Raw genomic sequence first — 24,979 nt, 5'->3', positions numbered from 1 at the left:
CCCATCGGGGAGATATCTTTCCCTTTCTGTCCCTGGGACACATGTACAAGAAAGGGCACGTGTGGGCATCACCAATACCTGGACAGCAATAAGAACATGGGCAGAGGTCCCGACCCTTCCCGATTTTAGTAAAGCTTTTTGTCCCCATTGCAGAGATTTTGCATTACCTTCTATGTTGGGTCTTTAGTTTGGAAAAAAACTCTAATGATGCAAGTTGCTAGAAGATTTCTAATCTTCACATAAATACATATTTTGTATCCGGATTGCAGTTCAGATGTCATGTATTTTTACAGACGTATTGTATCTCTGTGCTCAGCCTCTTGTACTTTTGGGTCACTATACAAACTTCTGGAAAGCTATGGTTACAATTACACCTTTGTTTATACATTCCATAGCATGCACTGTATACAGAACAGATTTAAAAATAATAATTCACAGTAGACGTTGCTGTGAACTGATATGAAAGGTGAGTGTTTATACATATGATTATGCAGCATTCACGCGACACTTCTTTGCAAACCATTGCATCACAATTTTTACGTGTTGTAATACATGTGGGCAGGGCTTCCCTGGATTGAGGGCTTGAGCTGCACTGTATAAATACAATCCGAAGTCCACTGTCCATTACTTCATTAGATGATCGAGTGAGGACAAGAACTGCAATACAATCCTTATTTAAAAGGTAAGAATTAGATAGGAAACAAGGCATTTATTTTGTATGGAGTTAAAATCATTGTGAGAAGTTTATCTGAGGTGCATAAGTCTTGGGCAGGGCATCTGAAAGTTGCAGAGCTTTTAAATATTTTTTTTCTTTTTTTCTATACATTTGCATGTCAATGTACATTTAGTGTACACACGGTCAGACTTTCTGACGGAAAATGTGCGATTGGATTTTGTTGTCGGAAAATCCGATCGTGTGTGGGCTCCATCTGACTTTTTCCAGCGGAATTTCTGACACGCAAAGTTTGAGAGCAGGATCTAAAATTTTCCGACAACAAAATCCGATTGTTTAAATTCCGATCGTGTGTAGACAATTCCAACAGACAAAGTGCCATTCATGCTCTGAATAAATAACGAGACGAAAGCTATTGGCTACTGTCCTCTTTATTGTCCCCTCATACGTGTTCTACGTCACCACGTTCAGAGCGATCGGATTTTCGGACAACTTTGTGCGACTGTGTGTATGCAAGACAAGTTTTCTAGTCGGAATGTCCGACCGTGTGTACAGGGCATTAGGGATTTGCCATTTCTATTGATCTGCAGATAAATAAAGTAAATACAAAATTAACAATGTTACTTTTCACCTCTCTATCTCATGTCTGAACATTTTTTATAAATATTTCAACAGCAGCAGCAGGAAAAGCTACGCTAGTTCTTGACTGAGGGTAAAATGCCTGAACACAGTTTGGAAACTTTGACATGTGTTAGTAATACAGTTCATATAATAAATTCAAGATTAATCACTGCACTAACAATGATAAAGCAGCTGACATAAATTGTATTGTAACAATAAAAAGCATAAAGGTTAAATATATGCAGCGCTAGAAGCATTAAATTCTAAAATAAGAGTCCATAGTGTTAAAACAGAGTCTTTGTTCAGGGGAAATAGTGGAACCACTCACGGTGCAGACAGAGATACAATAAGGTGAACATGAGATTATCCTCCACCGAACATCAACACACCGGGCCTCTTACCAAAGAAGATGGACCACTGAATTACAGGTGGTCAAACAAGCATGATATATTCATAGCGCCACGGAACCACTTCAGTTGGATCATAGAAGGCTGGATCTTGTAGTCACACTCAATGGAAATCAATAGGTACATGCATAGGATACAAGAAAGCAACTCCTTATGGTGTAGTATTTAAAACCAAGGTAATTTTATTTATTATAAAAAGCCAGGGTACTCACATTTTGAGAAATAGAAACAGGCATATCAAAAGTTGCAATTCGTCATGGATAGCAGATGTTTCCATCCACAAAGATGGCCGCAGTCAGCACATTACAGTGACGTGACGTCAGAGCTCCACCCATAGAGCTCTGTCGTCACACATTAATAGACGCACACAGCCCATTATGATAGGAAGTGGCATACCAAGAAAAGAAGGAGCCAGGAGTGCTGGTGAGGTACCCAAGAAGAGGAGGTTCAGGAACATTCTGTGTAAAACCATTGCACAGAGCAGGTAAGTATAACACGGTTGGACATTCTGACGGAAAATGTCCAATCGGACCGTGTTGTCGGATAATCTGACTGTGTGTGTGCTCCATTGGACTGTTTCCGACGGAATATCCGACGGTCAACGTTTTAGAGCTGGGCTATAAAACTTTCCAACAACATGATCCGATCTGACTTTGTCCGATCATGTGTAGAGAATTCCGATCGGACAAAGTGCCACGCATGCTCAGATCAAATTCCTAGACCAAAGCTATTGGCTACTAGCCTGAACGTAGTCCCGTCGTAACGAAATAACGTCATCACGTTCTGAACGATCGGATTTTCCGACAACTTTGTCCGACCGTGTGTATGCAACACAAGTTTCAGACAAAATCCGTCAGACAAAATCCAACGGATTTTTGTTGTCGGAATGTCCGACTGTGTGTACAAGGGCTGACATGTTTATTATTTTAATTATTATTATTTATTTTTTTCAATATTTTTATTAAAGTATTTCACAAGAAGGTGTACACATATTGCTCGCCATTGAAATACATCGAATTTGACAGGAGATCAAACATTATTAAATCTGAACTGTTCATTTATGGGGTTTTTTTTTGTTTTATTTTAAAGGAAGCTTTACATTCCTTTTAACCAGCAATTCCTGGCTGTCATTTTGGGGAGGGATAACAGAAGAACATGGCATACTATATACAGCTTATCCCATCATGCCTCTGTAATGGATAAACTGTTTGAAGTCCAGATTGGGTGGTCAACCATGGTTCCCTTAAAAAGAGTGGAGCAGTGAGCTTAGCTACATAGGTGAAAGGAAATGTGTTACTTGCAGGATTACTAGATGAAAATAAATAGAAAAAAGTCTGGAAAAAAGACAATTATTTCATCCACACAATAAAATGACAGCAGCGTAACTGCTCCATGCAGATCATACAAATATTAAAAATACTAAATGCATATAGAAAGGTCCCTACAAAGGGGATATTTGTAAAGGGTGTTGCCGGCACATCAGATTTCTTGTAGGTTTTAAAAGCTAAATCCTGCCTAGGTGGGACTGGCTTAAATATGGAGTATTATGTAAAGTCTAAACAAACAATTATTCTTGGCCTTCCAAATCCTTTGTGACAACTACACGCCCGAATTCTTTGTGATCATTCATTCCCTATAACACGCAGAGTTGTCAAATTACAGAGATATTATCCATGTCAGACAACAGTCTGGTCTCACTACATTCATATACAATATCTCACAAAAGTGAGTACACCCCTCATATTTTTGTAAATATTTTATTATATCTTTTCATGTGACAACACTGTTATACAAGTTATACACTCACTACTTTACATTAATGTCTAAAACACTGGCAACAAAAGTGAGTACACCCCTAAGTGTAAATGTCAAAATTGAGCCCAGAGTGTCAATATTTTGTGTGGCCATCATTATTTTCCAGCATTTGCCTTAACCCTCTTGGGCACGGAGTTCACCAGAGCTTCACAGGTTGCCACTGGAGTCCGCTTCCACTCCTCCATGACAACATCACAGAGCTGGTGGATGTTAGAGACCTTCACCTCCACCTTCTGTTTGAGGATGCCCCACAGATGCTCAATAGGGTTTAGGTCTGGAGACATGCTTGGCCAGTCCATCACCTTTACCCCCAGCTTCTTTAGCAAGGCAGTGGTCGTCTTTGAGGTGTGTTTGGAGTCATTATCGTGTTGGTATACTGTCCTGCAGCCCTGTCTCTGAAGGGAGGGGATCATGCTCGGCTGTAGGATGTTACAGTACATGTCGGCATTCATGGTTCCCTCGATGAAATGGAGCTCCCCATTGTCGGCAGCACTCATGCAGCCCCGAACCATGACACTCCCACAATCATGCTTGACTGTAGGCAAGACACACTTGTCTTTGTACTCCTCACCTGGTTGCTGCCATACACGCTTGACACCATCTGAACCAAATAAGTTTATCTTGGTCTCATCAGACTACAGGACATGGTTCCAGTAATCCATGTGCTTAGTCTGCTTGTCTTCAGCAAACTGTTTGCGGGCTTTCTTGCTCATCATCTTTAGAAGAGGCTTCCTTCTGGGACGACAGCCATGCAGACCAATTTGATGCAGTGTGGGGCGTATGGTCTGTGTACTGACAGGCTGACCCCCCCACCCCTTCAACCTCTGCAGCAATGCTGGCAGCACTCATATGTCTATTTTCCAAAGACAACCTCTGGATTAGATGCTGAGATGCTGAGCACGTGCACTCAACTTCTTTGGTTGACCATGGCGAGGCCTGTTCTGAGTGGAATCTGTCCTGTTAAACCTCTCTATGGTCTTGGCCACCATGCTACAGCTCAGTTTCAGGGTCTTGGTAATCTTCTTATAGCCTATAGTGAATTAGTGATGTCCTTTTCACTCTCTTTTGTGTTATTTTCCATGCGGTGGTTTAAGTGTCAATTTCCCACTTTCTATTAGCCATTTATTTGCATATACAGTAATTGATTATTTTCGTGTACGTGGTATGTGATTATTGTACGCCTTGTGTTTCTTGTAGCCTTGTTGTTTTGTTTTCGTTTTTTTTTTTTGCCAATTTGTTGTTCCCTATATATGACATTTTTAGTTTAGAGGATGCAATAAAATGAATTTAAGTTCCGAGGAGGATCTAATGTCATTGCCATTTTTTCTTCTAGAAGAAAAAAGGGAGGTTTGCATTTAAAAAGGAGATTCAGATTTGATGACCACTCCATGAGTAAGCGCTATTTAGTGCAAAATGCATTTGAGATCTTTTTCTGCCTGTATGTACCTTGTTTTAATATAATGCAAAAGTTACCATCTAATTGATTGTACAGTAGCTACCTGTGATTATTATTTGATTCTAGTGCTTCATTTTTAATGAAGCTGGTCAAATTAAACAAATCAGCTAGAGCTGCGGAAACAACATTATGCTTGGCAGAGTAAATGTAAGGTTGGCCTACTGGCACATAGTAAGGTAAAGTTTAGCCAATGATTCATGGCAGCAGTGAGTTGGCTTTTTAGTTCTGGATGTGAGCTGTATATATTTTTTTCTGTTTTTATTGTTAAATCATTTACTATTGCAAGTTTTTTTTTTTTTTTTTTCCCTAGTTAACCTGATACTTGAGAACATTGGGAAACGGTACTCTTTGCTGACTGGGGATATTAAAGTTCCTCTTGGATTTCTAATAAAGAGAAGATTGAGAGATTTTTCTACTTACATTTATTAGGAAGTTCTAAAGATTTGGTGAGTGTCAGTCTGAGAAGTGGGGGTCCCAGTCCCACCACATTGATCTGAAGCATTTTAATGCTATGGCTTGTAGGATTTTTTTTTCAACGTATCATATCACAGATTTTGTATCACTGAAATGCACAGGTTAGAATGTTTTTCTTAGTTTTGTTAAATTTAAATATCTATAGAGTGTGGCCAATGTGTATTTAATTGTACTGTTTTGATTTTAAATTGATTGTGTAGGAAAGGGTTAGAACCCCTGTAAGTTTTCTTTATGGCTGTCAGTGTACAGTGTATCTATTTGTCTTGGTGACCATTAAAGTGATGAAAATATTTAAAGTTACAGTTTTCACTAAACCAAAAGGTGAGAGTAACTTTTCCAATGGAGACATCTGTTCTGGTTATAACTATAACCAATATAAGAATGTTTCAATTTGTGTAGAGATTTCCTTTCATATCCTGTTGTGTCTAAATAACAGGAAATGAAGGCAAATATTCCCAGTGGGCAAAGAATGCATTTGAATCCTTACCTCCTCTAGTCAAAAATAATAAAATGGTTTGGTTTTAGATATACTTTAAAAATAAACCAAAGTTCCACAAAAATAAAGCCCTTTAGTGTGCTCTTAAAGAACTCAGATGAGTGTCATGTCAGAGACAGATGGATGTGGAGAAATATCGCAATCTTCCAATCCTTGAAAACTTTGTTTTTTTCAAATGTGTACACAATTTCAGGGTTCGGATCACATCCACAAAAAACCCTGAACCATGCACTAATTTACAGTTCCAAGCATTAAGCCCTGAAGAAGGGTTGAAACCCCCAAAAATGGTGGTATATACACGTTTTCAAATAAACGTAAGATTTCTAACATTTGGACATTTTCTAGAGCGTTCTTTATGACATTCCTCAAACATGCTACATTCATCATGCCTGTACAACTGTAGGCTCCCTCCATGAGTAGGGTAGCCACAGAAAACCCTTTCATACAAAGTTTAGGATTAACTCACACATCCTCCAAGAAAGTTACAGAAGTGGGTTTGCTCCCAAAGCATATTTCTGATGACACAGACAGAGGTGGAGAGGAAGTGTAATGTCATCCTTGGACTTTTCTCATATAATGCATATAATGTGTGAATGGTCAAGCTGGAGAGCCAAGGAAACTGTCTGCTAGTAAAACTAATACAAAGCTCATCTCCTCAGATTCTCTAATTCTTCTCTACTTGGATAAATTTTTGTTCAGTTAAGTATCTAATTTTTATTTTCCTCTAGGTTCTGCAGACATGTATTTAACCGATCCAGTTACAATTGTCCTCTCGGTCATCACTTGTGTCATCCTGGCAATTTTTTGGTTCAGTGAGAAAAAAAATCATCCAAAGTATCCTCCTGGACCACCACGCTTGCCTATTATTGGAAATATGCACATTATAGATATGAATAAACCTTATAAAACATTTCATGAGGTAAGCTCTTGAACTGTTAAATGCTTGGTTAAAGTGTATGTAAATAGCTTTCTGCTTACCAATATTTTTTTATTTTTTTTATGAAGAATGCATTATTATTAGGGAATAAAGTATACTGCAGTGGGCAGAAACACTACAGTATACACGGAAAATATCACTCATGGAGTGTCTAAGCCCTTGTACACACGGTCAGAGATTCCAACGGAATGTGTCCTATCGGACCATTTTGTTGGATATTCCGACTGTGTGTGGTCTGCATCGGACTGTTTTCGTCGGAGTATCCAACGGACCAACTTTTCCAACTTGCCGGTTAAATTTTCCGACAAAATGCTCCGATCGGACATACTCCGATCATGTGTAGAGAATTCTGATCGGACAAAGTGCCATGCATGCTCAGATCAAATTCCTACACCAAAGCTATTGGCTACTAGCATCAACGTAGTCCCGTCGTAATGAAATAGCATCATCACGTCGGATTTTCCGATAACTTTGTCCAACCGTGTGTATGCAACAGTTTCGGACAAAATCCGACGGATTTGGTTGTCAGAATCTCTGGCCGTGTGTACAAGGGCTAAGAAAAGGCAAGTTGATAGGTTATTGTTCATTGGCAGAATTATCACCATAGCAGGGACTGAGTTTATGAGTTCTGCATGGTGCTCCTTTTCTTTCCATTCATCCCTGGCACCCAGCCAGAATCGCTGCTGTAGACATGTCCTGGGTGATTGATCTCTTGCCCAAAGGTACCCACATAGTTCCAGTGCTAACATTTTATGGTGAAGTAATGAGACTGGCAGAGTGTCTTCTTCCATCATCGATCTTCGGAAATTACCACTGTCTTTAATGATTTTGCTTTAGATGAGTCTTCCTCCCACTAACCACCAATATAAGGGGGCATTTTTCTCCCAGTGGACTGTTTTTTTATGAGGGACCCTTTGCTCCTACTGAGCACCAATTTAAGATGTAAAGCCAGCCATAGTTGTATTGAATCTCATCCGGTTCAACAGGGACTGGCCAAGATTCGAACCATCTGTGGGCAGGGTGATTGTGCCGAAGTTGATGCATTAATCAACTTGGGTACAACCAGTATGTCAGATTTTCAGCATGCGATTATTGCCAGCAGCTATAGCCACTATCAATAATCACTGTGTTCTCCCATCAGGGGCCGCTCCCCACACCCCCTGCCAGGAGAACACAATAGCTTCAAAAGACTGCCCTTTAACACAGTTAGTGTGGTTGCAGGAAAGAAAATTGCATCATCTATGGCCTGCCTTACTAACCACCGATGTAAGGGAGCACTGCTCCACTGACCAGTGGATGCATTTTTTTGGCCGCTATAATAAAATAGGGTGTTATTTAGGGACTCACTTGCTGTTCACAGTTTACTGAGGTATTATTATGGGTCTGTCTGCAGGCTATCAATGTAAATGGTATGAAAATAGAAAGGTTCAATAATTACCAGGTATGCTTTCAGGGTTTTCTCATGTTACTTGCACATGCAAATGTAGTTGTTTACTTTGTTGGCATACTTTTTTGAATAATAAAACTACTGAAACATTAAAAAAAAAAAAGAAAAGAAAATAGAAAGGTTGCGTAGCCTATCACAGAAGACCAGTAAACGGGAGGTAAAATTAGCTGGCAAAATAGGAAGCAGACCACTAGCAGCAAAGGGGCTGTTAAAAGGGTAGTCAAAATGTCAGGTGCTGAAAAGATTTTACTTGTAGTTTAATGTCATTATTTTGCCATGTGTACCCATGATTTGTAGATTCATCCCTGGCACCAGTGCTTATGATTTCAACTCACTTTGTGGCTGACTGCAAGAAACATTGAAGCAATAAAGCCACCTATTACTCAGGTGTTGCTAATATGTGTAACCAGGTGCTGGACTACAGAAACATGGAGAAGGAAGCATTTCTCCCTTTACAATTTGTTTACTTTCAATTTCTACTGAGATATCGATGTTATGCTGTACCATTCTGCTCTGGCCAGCAGGGGAAGAGCTAAAGCCAAGCAAGCCTATAGACTTCTATGCCGAGCGCTGAGAATACTGAAAGTTGTAGTTTGAGATAGCAGCCATATACTGGGAACCATAGACTCTTTATACTACAGATCCCAATAGACACTGTGTAGTAGGAGAAGTGGAGAGAGGACTTGTATTTAACTGTCCAGAAAAGTTCTGTCTCTTAGCACTGAGGATAAAGTGAGAGCACCTCCGTCTGAGTATTTCTGCCTGATTGTATACAAATTGAAACTCCTAAGGTCTGACCTCATATTATATGGTTTTGGTAAATCTGAAGGAAAAACTCAGCAGAAAAACTGATTGTGTGTATACGGCTTCAGACTGAGGATACCCGGGGGCAGCGCAGCACCACCCGTTCACCCTCTGCTTCCCATTGCTGTTTACCAGAGGCTTTCGGGGAGAGACTGCGGGAGATCCCCTTCTACAGAGATTGGCCACAGGAGTATCTGGTGTGAGGACTATCTGCTCATTATTGACACTGCTAGCAGATACTGAGCCACTGAGAGTAGGACACCAAGTGCATCCAACCCATACCGCATCTATACCCAACCATATACCACCATTCTATCAAACCTATACTGTAGTTATACCGAATTGTCACTGCATTTGTCCCGCATCTACAGTGCACCTGTACCACATTTATACCACATCTTTACTGCATATTAACTACAGGCTGGTTTACAAAAAATGTTACTATGGGTACCACCATTTCTTAAAGGGCCCTAATGATTGATGGCAGAAGAACACAAAGGGCTGCCCCTCCAGCAATACCATCCTGCAAGTCCCTTTTGGTCTCTTCTACTTTTTCATTTTATTTATTTGTTTTTGAGGACATTGATAATCCAGTTGGCCCAGGCCAAGCATTGTCGCCATTAATGCAGTTTGGCAGTATAGTCATGTGTATTTTACTGCCCACTGCTCTTTAGGCAACCATGCTAATTCGGATGCCAAATGTCATCTTATGCCTAGACCTTATTACTAATCATTCTGTATGCTAAAATGTGTTATTGCCTTTGTTAATCCATATTTAAAGGGGTTGTAAAGGTAAATGTTTTTTTCAGCTTAATGCATTCTATGCATTAAGCTGAAAAAACATCAGACAGTGCCTGCGCCCCCAGCCCCCCCGCTTTACTTACCTCACCCCTCGAAAGTCCCGCGCTCGTCCCCTGACGTCCTTTTCACCGTTCAGCCTGGCCGCTGATTGGCTGGAATGGATGGATGGAAAGCAGCGCAGCCATTGGCTCGCGCTGCTGTCAATCACATCCACTGACGTGGAGCGCCGGGGCGGGGCCGTGTGATACAGCGAGCGGCTATAGCCGCCGGCTGTATCACGAGAGTGCGCCCGCAAATGCTTCTCCCCATGCGAGGGAGCTCACATGAACGTGAGAAGCATCTGAGGGAGGAAGTTGAGACAGCCGCTGATGGACCACAGAAGAGCAGGTTCAGGGCCACTCTGTGCAAAACGAGCTGCACAGTGGAGGTAAGTATAACATGTTTGTTATTTTAAATAAAAAAAAAAATCTTTTTACAATCCCTTTAAGCTTGCCTCCTTACCCGCCATATTAATGTTGTATTAATTAGTGTGTAGTATTAATGGTTACCAGATATTACTTTTAGTGATTTTCTGTGCCATTGCATGCTTTGTACACTCAATGGGGCTGAAGTTCTTATAGAGGTTGAGGCAAAGCACAAAGGACCCGTCTTAACCAGCCTCTCCTCTGGGGGTAGCGCTACATACTGTTAAAGAAAAAAAATCATTGGCTAGAGTTAAGCTTTAAATATTTTACTTTTTAGTGAGCAAGCCCTTTGTGTCAATATACAGCATACTAAACTAAGTTCTTAGATATACAATATAACAAATTTTTATATTTTTTATTTTTACATTTTCAGCTTGCTGAGAAATATGGCTCTGTATACAGTCTACAGATAGGACCTCAGAAGATGGTTATAATATGTGGCTATAAGACAGTCAAAGATGCGCTGGTCAACCACGCGGATGAGTTTTCTGGAAGACCACATGTGCCAGTTTTTATAGAGTCAAACAAGGAACACGGTATTTATACATTACTTAATCTGATCTTTTTATGACCAGTTTAGCATACAGAGAACTAGAGCATATACATTATGGTCATGTGAACAAATTTTAGGGCAATTTTTTAAAAGGTCAATCACTTCACTAGATCCAAGCAATCAACACAGCAGTTTAGAGTTTAGAAGGCAGGACTCCAACTTAACATGAAAATTGCTCTGTAAATTATGCTGTATTGTAACATAGTAATTCTCAATAAGAGGGTCTGTCATACACTTCCAACTTCAATCTGCAATATATAACATTTCCACTAATAAGATAAGATAGAAAAATGCATAATTTATTCCATTTTGGAAACTTTTTTTCACAATAAAAACAGTGGTTGCCCACCATGCCTCCTTACAAATATGTAATGTACTGTGTATGTTTTTTGATAGCTCATATGGCTATGCATTTTTTTGGGTCTCACCTGCTTTGTCTGGAAGAAGCAGGTGAGACCCGAGAAATGGGTAGACATAGGAGATCCAAGATCCAAAAAACTGATATACATTACAGTCCCATGTGTACTTATGAAGGGTGGTCACCTAATGTATTTACACATTGTGTTATATTTGGAAGGAGGCATGGTGGGCACTGTTTAATTGTGGAAAAAAAATTATAATTTATTCCAAAATTGAATAAATTAGCTACTTGTGTACTTTAAGAGGTGGAATATTTATACTTTGCAGGTGTTCAGAATGCATAACAGGCCCTCTTTTTTGCAAACTACTATGTTATAATATGTATTCGGGGTGTTCAACATTGCAACAATGAATGTTGTAGGATCACCTCAGATTTTCAAAGAGGTTTCTTTAAATTCTGCTGTAGTGAATTACACAAAAATTACGCTAAATGGAATAATTTGCTGGTCCGTTTAAAGTTTAACGGTCATTTTTTAAATTGCTGTAATGCAGACAGGCTTCATGAACAGTAATAAATGTGTGCACATTTTTTACTGCTTTCTTTTTTTTTTTTTTTTTTTTTTTTACTGTAAGGTACTGCATTAGTAGTATTGGAGCACTGTTGCTCTGTTTGTTGAGCAGCGATTTGATCTCCAGTGCTCCAACACATCCACTGCATAAAGTTTCAATCAACTGTAGCACAACCCCTTTGGGGACTGCTTGGATTTACTTGCTCTTCTGCACCATGACGTTGTGAACATTTTAACCCACCTGGCACTCTGGGTTCAGATATCTTTGCACCACCTTAAAGTAATAAGTCAAGCTTTTATATTCTATTAACGTTTACTGGAAAAAGTTAAAGAGATTATTGTTACACAGAGGAGGCAATGGATCTACTAGCTTTGAGTAACAGTACTAACTCAGAAGAAGAATTCCTCTACAATAATAAGTCAAGATAAGTCATGCATGGAGAGGTTCATCACATGTCAGGCCCAGGAGGAAGAGAACGTGGAGCGGGCCTCTGGCTTCTTTTATAGCTCCTTCGAGCCATCTCCCTGTTGGTAGCAAAGATCCCTGGGATACGTGGTCCAGGTGCATAGTCATGTGGAGCAATTGCCATTTTGAGGAACTGATAACCCCACAATCCTGTTAGTTTGGCTCACAAATATGATGTCAGTTGGTGATACTGGGCACTAGAGGGACAATACGATATGTAGAAATACCGGAGGATCACTGCATTTTGCAATTGTAGTCCACAATGCTATACGACAATGCTCACATTCTCTAAACAGCTCTGTTGAGTGGAGAACTGTGCAGGACATTTTACCATTGCTACAGCACAATAGTATAGTAAAAAGTCTAAATGTTTTCAGTTGATATCTATGTTTTATTTTATTTTTTCATCAGGTCTTATATTTTCTAATGGTAGTAACTGGAAAGCCATGAGACGATTTACTCTTTCTACACTGCGAGATTTTGGGATGGGGAAGAGAACAATAGAAGAGAAAATCACTGAAGAGTGCCAAAAGTTAATAACAGTTTTTAAATCCTACAAAGGTCAGTAGTAATACATTGTGTTTGACAGTTCTAAGCTTGCATTTATTCTGTTCTGATTTACGATGCATTTCTTTACACAGCAGGTCCTGCTAAGGCAGGCCATAAACGATGCAATTTTCTCTGCTGCAACCACAAGTTGTTTTCCTGGGGGAGGGGGGCGCAGAGAGCTGTCTCTGCCAGGAACACAGTGATTATTGCTAGCAGCTATATCCGCTGGCAATATCACTCTTTTCTGAAGTCATATCTAAACTCTTTACTAGAATCGTGTTATTAGGTGGTGTCTAGTTCCTGAAAACGAGCAGTCACAGGTTGGCATCTTTCTTTCAAGTCTCAACTCATACACCGTAGACAATCTCCTTTACAAAGGCTCTTTAATGATGGTTGAATAACTTGAAATTCATATATGAGAACTGCTGTAAATTATAATTATGTCCTTACCTTTCAGCAGGGAAACAAAGCAGGTTATAGCATTTCTACAAACAATGATCTATTTTAGTAATTATTCCTTGTTGGACGTAACATAAATACCCAAGAGGCACCTTGTATTATCATAAAACCCATACATCTTACTAGAAGAGTGGCATACATTTTGTTGAAAATATACATGGTCCACTAAAAAAAATAGGCAGCTCACAAGACCATCCCCAGCCTAACGAAAAAGCCAAGCCATTGGCAGTTTCTCTTATCACCTTCAGCAAACATCTACTTGGTTGGCGGAAGTCTGCTGCATTCAGCAGTGTCCACCTAGAGACATTCACTAATCAGTGGCAGATCAAAGTATGTTTCTAGAACCCTCCAGAGATATCCTGCATTTGCAAAGCAGAAATCAGTAATCCCTTTACTCCTTTAACCTTTTTAGATTAACTTTTTTGACCCTTGTTGCTTAGAATTATGTTTATTACTGATATATATATATATTTTATTAATATCTCTGGTTATGTTCCAGGAAAGCCATTTGAAAACACCATGATCATGAATGCTGCTGTGGCCAATATCATTGTATCCATATTGCTTGGTCATCGCTTTGACTATGATGATCCAAAACTCCTGAGGCTTTTGACAATAATCAATGATAATATCAGAATTCTCGGCTCCCCAATGGTTTTGGTAAGGTAACTTTTTACAGCAACATTTTAACATGGTATTTTGGTTCACCTTTCCTTGTAAGGTGGCCCATGGTACATAAAGCACACATTCCCAGGTGTCTTCTTGTTAGCTCAGTTTCTTCTTCAAATACCAGGGGATTCCCAAACTCCAGCACGATATCAGGCAATTATCAGCCATATAGCTTTCTGGCCAATTAAAGCTATTTTCCTCTTGCACTTCAATACTGTTACATATGAACTGCAAGAGGCTGATATGAAGTAAAATACAGGTACTTACACTATTTGCTTTGAAAAAATACATATACTTCATAATTTTACAATTTGTGTTTATTCTGTTGACCATTTATGGTTATTTATTTATCATCATCAGGAATCTAACTGTTTTTCTTCATTTAGTTGTACAATGCATTTCCATATCTGGTCCGATGGTTGCCCGGAAATCACAGACAAGTCAATCCAAATGTAGTGGAAATGCACACTTTTATCAGAGAAACCTTCACTAATCAGAGGGATCAGCTGGATGTCAACGATCAGAGAAATTTAATTGACGTATTCCTTGTGAAACAAAAAGAGGTATGTGTTATTTTATACAAAACCTACTTGCTTCTGATTACTAATTTTCATTAATGTTGTAATGGAATCAGGCTCAGCTGGTAGTGGCAGCAGTAATCCATGCACAAGATGGGGACACCCAGAAAAAGTCCAAGCACATTTGTCCTGCACTTTTATTTAAACTACATATAGGTCAGTTCTGGACTAACATGGTACCTCCTAATGAGTTCCCCAGAACAAGCTTGAAGTATGTGCATGTTCTTGGTGTTCTGTCAGCAGTCAGTTTCTAGTCCATCAGTGTGTAGGTGGGGTCAGACAGGCATACACAGGCCAAGTATGGTGGCACAATTATTGGTTAAATGAAGGTAACACAAAACACAAGAAGAACAGTGGTAAGGTACTTGGCTTAACAGTTGCTAACACTATGGTACCAGAGACTCAGTAACTGTCAACACAAGTGCAATAGTTCTTAGCACTGTTAAAGGCACTTTGTGGTAGTCCCAACACAGAGTGTCACTCTATTAGGCTTGTGTTACTGGAGCAGCGTCTGAGGGGAGAGGTGGCTGTAGAAAGAATAGCAGCATTTTAAATGGCATGGCTAATCTTAAACACTTCATAACAGTAGTGATTTTCTGGAGTCCCAGAATAGTGGAACTGGCAGCGATGTCCATAGCATGTCCCTCCTCTTTCAGAAACCTTTCCCTAGGGCTAAATGAGCTGCCCCTAATCAGCGTGGATCCAATACCTCCCAAATTTTTGAGATGAGAATGAGGGACACCTGTCACCAAAAGCATGCAGGCATAGGACACACTCCTTGCCATGCCCTCTTAAAGGAGAATTGTACAAAAAAACAAGATTGATTAAACCCATAAGTGCTTTTTTTTACCACTACTATTCCTTTATATTATTGGCTTTTGGAATTTACAAATGCAGCAATTTAGAAATCAGATGAAAGGTTTAGCGGTGGAAAAAACGTTGATAGATAAAAAGTGCATTTTATATACATCTTTATAGTCACGCTTCAAAATTGCGCCCACTCGTGGAATGGCGACAAACTTTTACCCTTAAAAATCTCCATAGGCAATGTTTAAAAAAAATTTGGTTGCATATTTTGAGTTACAGAGGAGGGCTAGATTTATTGCTCTTGCCCCACCGATCGCTGCAATACTTTCTTACGTAATATTATATTATTACTATCTTACGTAATATTATATATATTTATTAATACTTTATACGTTTTCATATACGGGTGCTACTCACATATGCGTTCGCTTCTGCACGCAAGCTCAGTGGGACAGGGCATGTTTAAAATGTATTTTATTTTTTTCTTATTTATTTTACCTTTTATTGTTTTTTTTTAGACTAAAATTGTTACTTTTATTCCCAGTACAAGGAATGTAAACATCCCTTGTAATCGAAAAAAGCATGACAGATCCTCTGACCCCAGATCTCAAATATGAGATCTGAGGTCAAAAAGACCTCAGATCTCATATTTACACTAAAATGCAATAAATATAAAAAATTACATTTTATCATTTGAAAAAAACAAAACAAAAAAAATGTCTCTTTAAGAGCTATGGGTGGAAGTCACGTTTTCACTTCACTCCCGCCTTGCAATAGTATGGACAAGGGTGGGGGCCCATCTTCTCCTCACTCATTTCTATATCTAACACTGAGAATGATCTGATTGCCTCCACCGCTACCGACGGCTCCTGTAAGCGGCAGAGGGCATCGGAGAGCGGCTGGAGGGGGGCCCTCTCTCGCCGCTGATAAAAGTGATCTTGCGCCGCATTATCTGAAACTGGACCGCTCGCCGAAGAAGATACCGGGGTTATGGCAGCTAGCTGCTGCCATAGCAACGATATTCCTCTTCAAAGTTAGGATGTATATCAGCGTGCGGCGGTTCAGAAGTGGTTAAAATTGAACCACAAGTCTAGAGGCCCCAACAAATATATAAGAGCTAAACAAAATATTAATAACAATAATATTATTCACAATTTATATACTGCCAAGAGTTTACGCAGCAATTTGCAATGTAGAGGGGGAACAGCACAATTACAGTACAGTTCAATACAGAAGGGACAGGAGGGCCCTGCTCATAGAGCTTACATTCTAAAGGGAGGGGGTGGTGCTACAAAAGGTAATAAATGCGGGGAATGATTTGATGGGGATGATGTAAAATATATTTTATATCATATAAATTATGGTATACTATGTTTTTTGTAACTTTCAGGAAAAGCCAAATCCAGAGTTATATTTCAATGATCTAAATCTAACAGTTCTGGTGACAGACTTGTTTGCTGCTGGAATGGAGACCACCTCCACCACTCTCCGGTGGGGCCTCCTGCTGATGATGAAATACCCAGAAATACAAGGTAAGCAATTCATTTTGTGTGCTTTTTTTTTTTTATATATCATCGCTGTGATATTTTCCCCAATCTTCCGAGTCACTTCACAATTCCGTGATAACTGCTTAGACCATATTTTCTTGGGGCATACCACCTGATCATGAATAGGAACATTACTGCCACTGCCTACAGCACTAGAGCCAACACTTTAAAGCACAAGTCAGGAGGATAGCTTCCACATTTTTATCCGGACAGGTTGTAATTAAAGTTAATCATAGGAGACAGGGGGATCTATTTTTAGTGAATAGGACTCATGCACAAAGGGCGTTTTTACAGCTACTGTTAGGGGCATCTGACATTTTTTTTTACTGCCTAAATGCCCCTCCATGGTATTTTGGAGGCATAAACGTTTAGGGGCAGTATAAAAAAAAACGACAGCCTGTGCATCCAGATGCAGAGGCTGTTGAGCTGTAAAAATGTGAAATGCCAAAAAACGCTGCTAAACTCAGCTAAATACTGTAACACGCTGTTATCCGCATTTAGACGCTTTTACAGTTTTTAGACATTTTTACATTATAGGGAGTGTTTTTACTGTAAAAATGCCAAAAAAAGGGGAAATAAACGCCCATAAATCCTAGTCATAAACATGGCTAAAAGCAAGTTTTTACATCTGCTTTTTCCTGGCAGCACCGCTGGCATTTTTCTTGTATGCATTTATGGCAACGTCTTGTATGCATGAGGCCTAAAACACAAGTCAGGAGGGATATCTTCCATCTTTTTATCTGGACAGGTTTTAATTAAAGTTAACCATAGTAGACAAGAGGAGCCCCTTTATAGTGGAAGCATATATCCACCAAAATGCTGCTGAAATTGCTTTATTATTTAACTAATAAGAAGCTTGGGAATGACAGGAAAAAAAAATACTGAAATAAGCCAGTATGCTTTTCTTTCAATTCCAGAAAATGTTCAGAAGGAAATTGAAAAAGTCATTGGTTCCGGAGAGCCTTGCCCGATACATCGAAAACAAATGCCGTATACTGATGCAGTTATCCATGAAATCCAAAGGTTTGCCAATATCGTGCCAACAAATGTTCCACATGCCACTACCCAAGATGTGACTTTCAAAGAATTCTTTATACCCAAAGTAAGCATTACATTTTATCCTTCATTCAGTACAAGATTATAAAATATGAAGGGCATTTGTTACCAACTCATGGACAACTCCTAAAACCAGTGTAGCGACCTCCCGGTCCTCTAGAGGCCTGATGTTGACCTCAAAGTTAGGCAGAGCTGACATCCCTCCTTGTAGAGTGGGTTAACATTCACGGTGGGTGTAATGCAAGATGAAATGATGGGCGCCAGTCACTTTTTGAATGCAAATGAGAGATTTATTGTCTCCTAACAAGAACTGTGGGAGAGCGGGTTAATGTCAGGACACCCTTAGGTAGATGCAATGGTAATTGGCAGACTCCGAGACACTATAGGTAGATAGTTATACAGAGAAAAGCCTCCAGCCGGATGCAACATATGTCTCCTATGGCAACTGAGCTTGTAACAGTCACTAAAAGTAGTCGTACATAACTCTTGGTAACACAGAATAGTTCTTCTCTTATCTCACAGTATCCCACTGTAGGCCTTCACTCACTTCCCGTCTGACTGGACTCCAATCCTGCAGTCCCAACTCCACGCTGCTTCTCCTGCTCCTGGATAGGCCTCAGGCAGCCTAGCAGCCAGGTGTCACCGGGATAGTCCTCTGGCTTCCAGCCTAGCAACATGGGGCGACATAACATATGTCCACCTAGACAGCCATCCAGATGGCACACAACACCGTTCACCTGACTCCGCCCAAAAAAATAAGCTCTCCCAGCAGGCCAAGGGACTAAAGAAACCCCTGCCAATAGGCTAAGACACCCCACCCATTCATAATCTTACCTTGCTATGCCCTTGTCGATCTAATGTCACCAGCCAATGGTGCCACCTAGTGACAGAAGAGAAAAGGTGCTGCAATTCCAGAAATAGAGAGGAATCAGTGGATTTTCTAACAATTAGCCAGGACAAGTACTACCTGGAAAACGAAATTTGTTAGCAACCCTGCCTAAACAAAAAGGGTGCTACACTAGTGTTACCCAAATGGAAAGAAAAGACACTGAAAGTTGCCAGGTCAATTGGCTCTTTGACTATATGTTCCCCTGCTGTACCCTTGTTCCAGCTGTGATATCTGCCTGCCCTGACCTGTTGAATGTGTGACCATGACCATGCCTGCTGATTTTGTATTGTGTAGAAGAAAGAAAGTGGCTGCACACTGGAACGAGAAGTTTGCTTGATAAAGACACAGACAGAGCGGAATGGGGAGACCTTGCTAATTCACTACTAAAAACAGTTGTTTTTAGTAGTGAATTAGCAAGGTCTCCCCATTCCGCTCTGTCTGTGTCATTATTTTTGTTTGCTTTGCTAGGAAAAAATATTCTCTTTCTCTATTCTCATTTACTGAGGGCTAAACAAGATCACAATAAAGATCAAACACCCCTTTCTCTTAATAGCAAATTGTTTGATTACCTGCAGATAGCATATATTTTTACTGAATTAGATTTGCAGGGCACTTGCAACATCATCTGCTTTAAAGAAGTTGATGAATGAAATATTGCCTTAAGACCTGAGATGGCCATTTTTAATATTTAGGCCGCGTACACACGCGGGGACTGTTCGCCCAACTTTGTCCGTCAAACAGTTTCGGCAAACAGTCCGCTCAAAATTAGCATGGACGGACATGGCCACACACGACGGACGAACAGTTTGCTGAAACCGTGCGCGATGACGTGAACGGCACGTACGACGGGACGAAAAATACGACGTCCTATACACTGCATTATAACTTTCGGCGTGAAAATCCTTTCTGAGCATGCGCGCAACTTTGTTTGACGAACAAGCCTACACACGAGCGGACTGTTCGCTGAAACAAGGTTTCAGCGGACAGTTTTTCGGAAATTCCGAAAAACCTTGTCCGTCAAACTGTCCGCTGAAACTGTCCGCTGAAAGCCCACACACGAGCGGACTGTCCGCCCAAACACTGTTCAGCGCACAAAGTTGGGCGAACAGTCCGCCCGTGTGTACGCGGCCTCAGTCATGCGGTTTGGTCTCTCCCATTCTCAAGCCATCTTCCAAGATTTTGTTAACAATGTCTTCAGAGAAGTTGATACATCTGTGTCATGCTACATCTAGACAGCATACTCATTTTCTCGCTCCAGATCTGCATTCTTATGTTGGGCATGTCAACACAGTGTTTTTACATTTACATGGGAATAAAATTAGGAAATATAATAATACACTTAATACATGTCTCTTTGAACGTAGCCTTCCTGGGTTATTTAGTCTCTGGCCAGGACATGAATCTATATGAAGTACAATCCTGAATTGGCCTCCACATCAAAAATCATTCAGAGATTCTTAGTCTTTGCTAATTATTATCATCAGTTTACTAATGATTTCTTCGCTGTAGTAGGTTTAATTAGCACCCTAACCAAGAAGAGGAAAAAGCTTAAGAATTTTATCTCTAGAAGTAGATACGAAAGACATGTTTCTTGGCGGTGGTTATCACTTCTGTAGGGGATGGAGTGATTCTTTTGCAATGGAATTTGCAGGGTCTGTGCAATACTTTATCATTTATTTCTTACAACTACTGGTGTTCCACAGAGAAAAAAAATATATATAATTTATTGAATGCATGTCGCATAAGCATGCAAAGTAAAATCCTCAGGGGACAATCTGATAAGGTCTTGCTTCCCGTTCCTATTTCTGAAATACATTGGATGCATATTTCAATGAACTTTATAACTGACCTCCTGGTCTCCAGGCTTTTTTTGTTTACGTGTACTGTGAAGGTACTTCCATCACTTCTCATCTCTCTGAATGATGATTGCTGGCAACATCTTAGCATTGATTCTTTATTACATTGTATATGAGAGATAGCTAGGAGTCTATAGTGGGTATATCTGAGAATAGATTCCCTGCATTACAAACAGGTGAAAATAAGGGTTCACAGGTCTCCAGATTATTTATAAAAGGGAAAAGTTGGACTGAAGTAGTAAAGCAATGTGTAGATAAAAATATTAAAATACTGAGTAGGTAGTCTGTGCTTTCTGCATTTCAGTGCCTAATTTTTAGCTTTGACTAGAGCGCACTTTGAACAGACCAATGAACTTATAACAACTGCTACATATAATCCCTCTAAATGTTTTTCCAATCTATTCGTTTCAGGGAACTCAAGTTATTCCATTACTGTATTCTGTTCTACGGGACAAAGAGTACTTTGAGAAGCCGGAAGAGTTTTACCCTCAGCATTTTCTGGACTCAGAGGGAAACCTTGTTAACAACGAAGCCTTTATACCATTTTCTGCAGGTAGGTTAATCAAAGGGGAGAACATCTATATTGTAAGACTCACAAGTGTGTCCTAGGACTCTCTAAACAGGGACAGACCAAGTCAGCATTGCACACCAACCCAAATTACAAATGGGGCCACAGTAATTTAATTTAATACTGCCCAGTTTTCTGAGATGGTATGTTTCCAACTTTTAGGCCAATGCCTGTAAGTCAATCTACCCAAAAGTTATATTCACTATGCCTGGATGACATGGATCTTGGATACTCCACTATTAAGATTTCCCTGACATGTTTCCCCACTGCCCTTCTAAAGGTTTGGGTGATACATGTGCCGTGCTGCTGTTCTATGACAGCTTATTTTTGCACTGGGTATTCATCTTACCTGCACAATACTCCTACATCTGCTTGTCTATGGCCAGCATGAAATGAAAGAAATTGCTCTAACAGTTACTGTATATGTACTATGCATTTATTTGCACAAAGTGTTGGAAACACTTTAACCACAAAGATTTTTTAGAACAGAAAAAGTTCTGTAAGTATCGGTTGGGGGAGTGCAAATCCCCACTGAGGCTCTAAAATGTGTTGTGCAAACCCCCACAATGCAAAGGTTGAAGAAATAACACGTGCAGAGGTCCCCAACTGGACCTAGAGGAACACAGAAATGGAAAGTTGTCTGTCCTATAGCTGTAAAAGTCAATATTGTTCTTCATTATTTTAATAATGATTTTATACTTTATTTCTTTTCAAAGGTAAGAGAAGTTGTGCTGGAGAGACATTGGCTAAAATGGAATTGTTCCTCTTCTTTACAACACTGCTGCAAAACTTCACCTTTCAGGCTCCACCTGGAGCAAAACTGGACCTCACAGGTGCTGTTGGCTTCACAACCCCTCCACTGAAGCATGAGATCTGTGCAATTCCTCGCAATTAAAGCGAACTGGCAGTAAACATATGAATAATAAATGTGGACTGGTTTTAATATTTTCTGAAAGAGAATCTGTTTTTTTGATTTATAGAATTGTAGTTGAGAGCTCCTATATGAAGGTCAAAGGTCCCTTCAGATTGGTGAAAGCTGTATGTTTACAAATAAAACTGAACAAGATTAAATAAATGAAGGAAGGAGGAATAATTACATAATATACAAAAGACTGATAAGTATTAACATAGGATCATGAATGGAACATAAATATAGAAATCACTTATTGCAGAGATAATAAGGTCCGACAGCTCAATACCATTTGGAGAGAGTGGGGAAGTCATATTGCACACAGCACCACCTTCAGATTTAAATCTCATGTCTGTGCTAGCATTCAGGGAAGGTGATATGATTAAAAGAAAACACCAGCTTACACTGGAACTAAACCCATCAGTTTAACTAACCACTAGTCTGACAACCCAATTGATTGAACTCAGACAATGTTGCAATGAAGAGTATAACAGTTGGTCTCGAATGCACTGACAGTGTCTGTCTTGAGGGGAGGAATGTGGCTGGTCTGTACCCGAACAGGGAGGCCTAAACAAAGGATGGCATGTCTATGCTCTTTCCCTACTCATCTGGAACCTCTCACTGCTGCTAATTACTACCCCTGACAGACAGGGGACCTTTTGCTGCACTACCCACATGCAAAATACCCACCAAGCCTGGGGGCCAAAGTCTTAAATTGACTCTGCCCTGATCCAAGATGGCCACCAGCATTCAGTTGGATAGCTCATTCGGTGACCCAGGAAACCATAGAACAAGGATGTTTGTCTTGACTTTTTCTTCTTTTACAATGCAGCTATGGTTGATTGCTACCTACAGTGCAGAAAGTAGACTGCATATGACTAAAAATGTAACATATTTGTTCTTCTTTAGTGATAGATGCATCTAATTTATATCAAATTGGAATTTTATTTGCGATAATATGTTGGTTGTTGAATGGTAAAATCTCTAAGATGGAATCAGTTGAATCTAGAAAAGCTGTGTCTACTGAGCATCATAAAATCCACAGCTTCTCTAGCACATCCTCCAGATCCTTTTATATAAACACTCTTTCCAGCTCTATAGCTCTCACTTAATATTATAACTGTGAAGAAATGTTAAGAGTATTTTTTAAGGGCCAGTGACTCTAATATATCTGACTCTGGAAATGGATTGGATTCTGAACTGAACTAAAGACTAGACAAACTTTGCTTAGGCAATATTTACTTGTAATCTTCTTTGAATGGTGCTTATTGTCTGATTTGTAATATCTTTTCTGTAAATATTTATTGTTTTTTTTTCTTTTCATTAAAATTATATTTGAACATTGTTAAAGCCTAAGTGTAGTGATAAAAACAGAAACATCAGCACAAGGAACATAACTTACAAGCAGTAGTGTGGTCCTTGTGCTGATTCCTCTTTGTTAAGTTGAAATTCTCCTCTGTCCATGCCCATCCTCGCCATCACAATTGTTTGGGGGTAATGCAACTATGTCAAAGGCTGTCATCAAGAAAGCCAACTATGACCACCCTTTCTGCTTAACTGCTCCATTCACAGACATTGTACTACAGCATCTAAGAATGGAGGATGGGCAGATGATTGAAAAGTCCACCCCCTCCATTTATGTGTTACATTCAAACATGTGGCGGCGACTACTGTTTGTGTATTAAGGGTTAAATGCAAACAGCTATGTAGTCGCTATCTTTGTTGGCATCCCAGGAGGTTAGTGTCACAAATGTGGACCCTCCTATGAAAGTCACTCTACAAGTACTTGCAGATGTGGAGGAGGGTTGGTGATGGGAAACTGAAGTGAAAGACTCGAGGCATAGGACAGCTAGAGGTTGGAATTAGACTGGTTTGGGGATACTAGCTCCGCGGGACCAAGGGCATAAACCGGTAAAAGGTGAAACCAAAATACTTTTACTTATAATTAAATCAAAAATAAGGCTGTCTTCAGCACACAAATTAAATGTAAATTAAAGTCCGCTTATCTTCAGCACACAAAAATAAGAAAAGAAAGCACCTACAGTTCTGTAGTCGGATCTTCACCTCAAAGTTTTCAGAGTCCTTACAGAGATCTTTTGCAGCCTCCAAAACAGATCCTCAGACAGGTGTTCATCTCCTACTCCTCCTCACCACCTCTCTACTACTTCCTGTCTTATGAGCTGTCTTCTTGGAGGCCTTTAACCCCCTGTGTGCCGAATCCCTGTGGTCGGGGGGAGGCTCTTTCCCACCCAAATGTCACTTTAGAGCCCCCCAAATTCCGGGTCCCAACTATCTCTCTTAATATAGAGAGAACCGCGAGTCAGTCCTCTCCTAAAAACTATCCCCAAAATTTCTCACCCATTTTTGGGTGACCCCCTGAAGCCTACCGGGATTCCCTTAAAGGGACCACAACCCGAATATAGGTGCTACATAGCACCCGTCCAGGACCCAACCTTGGCGTCCTATACACTGGGTACACAATGGGATGCAGGCTGGGAAAAGGCTTGACACAGACTGGGTTTAACCTAGAACTGTGTTTAACAACTTTTGTAGCTCAGGGAGTGATATTATGCTTAAGTGGTAATAGCACATGCCACTAAAGTTTAATAAAAGGAATGAAAACACGGTACCAGGAAACCGTAAAGGTACTGGTGCTTAAGCATGGAAGTTAAAAAACCATGGCACTACCACCCTCTTGTGTGTGTGTGGGGGGAGGGGTGGAGGCAATTCATTTTTCCTTTAAAGCGG

At 40.0% G+C, this 24,979-nt stretch overlaps 1 protein-coding gene across 3 annotated transcripts; it reads left to right on the top strand.

Moving 5' to 3' along the window:
- Positions 1-533: 533 nt before the first annotated feature.
- Positions 534-23,575, top strand: LOC143988989 (cytochrome P450 2K1-like). Of its 3 annotated transcripts, XM_077488970.1 has the most exons (12): positions 620-682; positions 4,850-4,908; positions 5,283-5,418; positions 6,671-6,861; positions 10,769-10,931; positions 12,755-12,904; positions 13,851-14,011; positions 14,407-14,583; positions 16,796-16,937; positions 17,870-18,054; positions 21,165-21,306; positions 22,038-23,575. In XM_077488970.1, the coding sequence occupies exons 4-12, from the start codon at positions 6,682-6,684 to the stop codon at positions 22,214-22,216; spliced, it is 1,479 nt and encodes a 492-aa protein (XP_077345096.1). In that variant the 5' UTR covers positions 620-682; positions 4,850-4,908; positions 5,283-5,418; positions 6,671-6,681; the 3' UTR covers positions 22,217-23,575. The 3 variants fall into 3 exon arrangements, with proteins under 3 accessions (XP_077345095.1, XP_077345096.1, XP_077345097.1); XM_077488969.1 differs by lacking the exon at positions 4,850-4,908 and having other exon boundaries at positions 534-682; XM_077488971.1 differs by lacking the exons at positions 4,850-4,908; positions 5,283-5,418 and having other exon boundaries at positions 662-682.
- Positions 23,576-24,979: the final 1,404 nt, after the last annotated feature.

This window comes from Lithobates pipiens, unplaced genomic scaffold (genome assembly GCF_037356315.1).
Source record: "Lithobates pipiens isolate NorthernLeopardFrog02 unplaced genomic scaffold, aLitPip1_a1.2 Scaffold_18, whole genome shotgun sequence".
NCBI classification, from domain to species: domain Eukaryota; kingdom Metazoa; phylum Chordata; class Amphibia; order Anura; family Ranidae; genus Lithobates; species Lithobates pipiens.
Note: the sequence above shows the minus strand (reverse complement) of the source record. Positions and strands in the feature narration are given on the sequence as shown.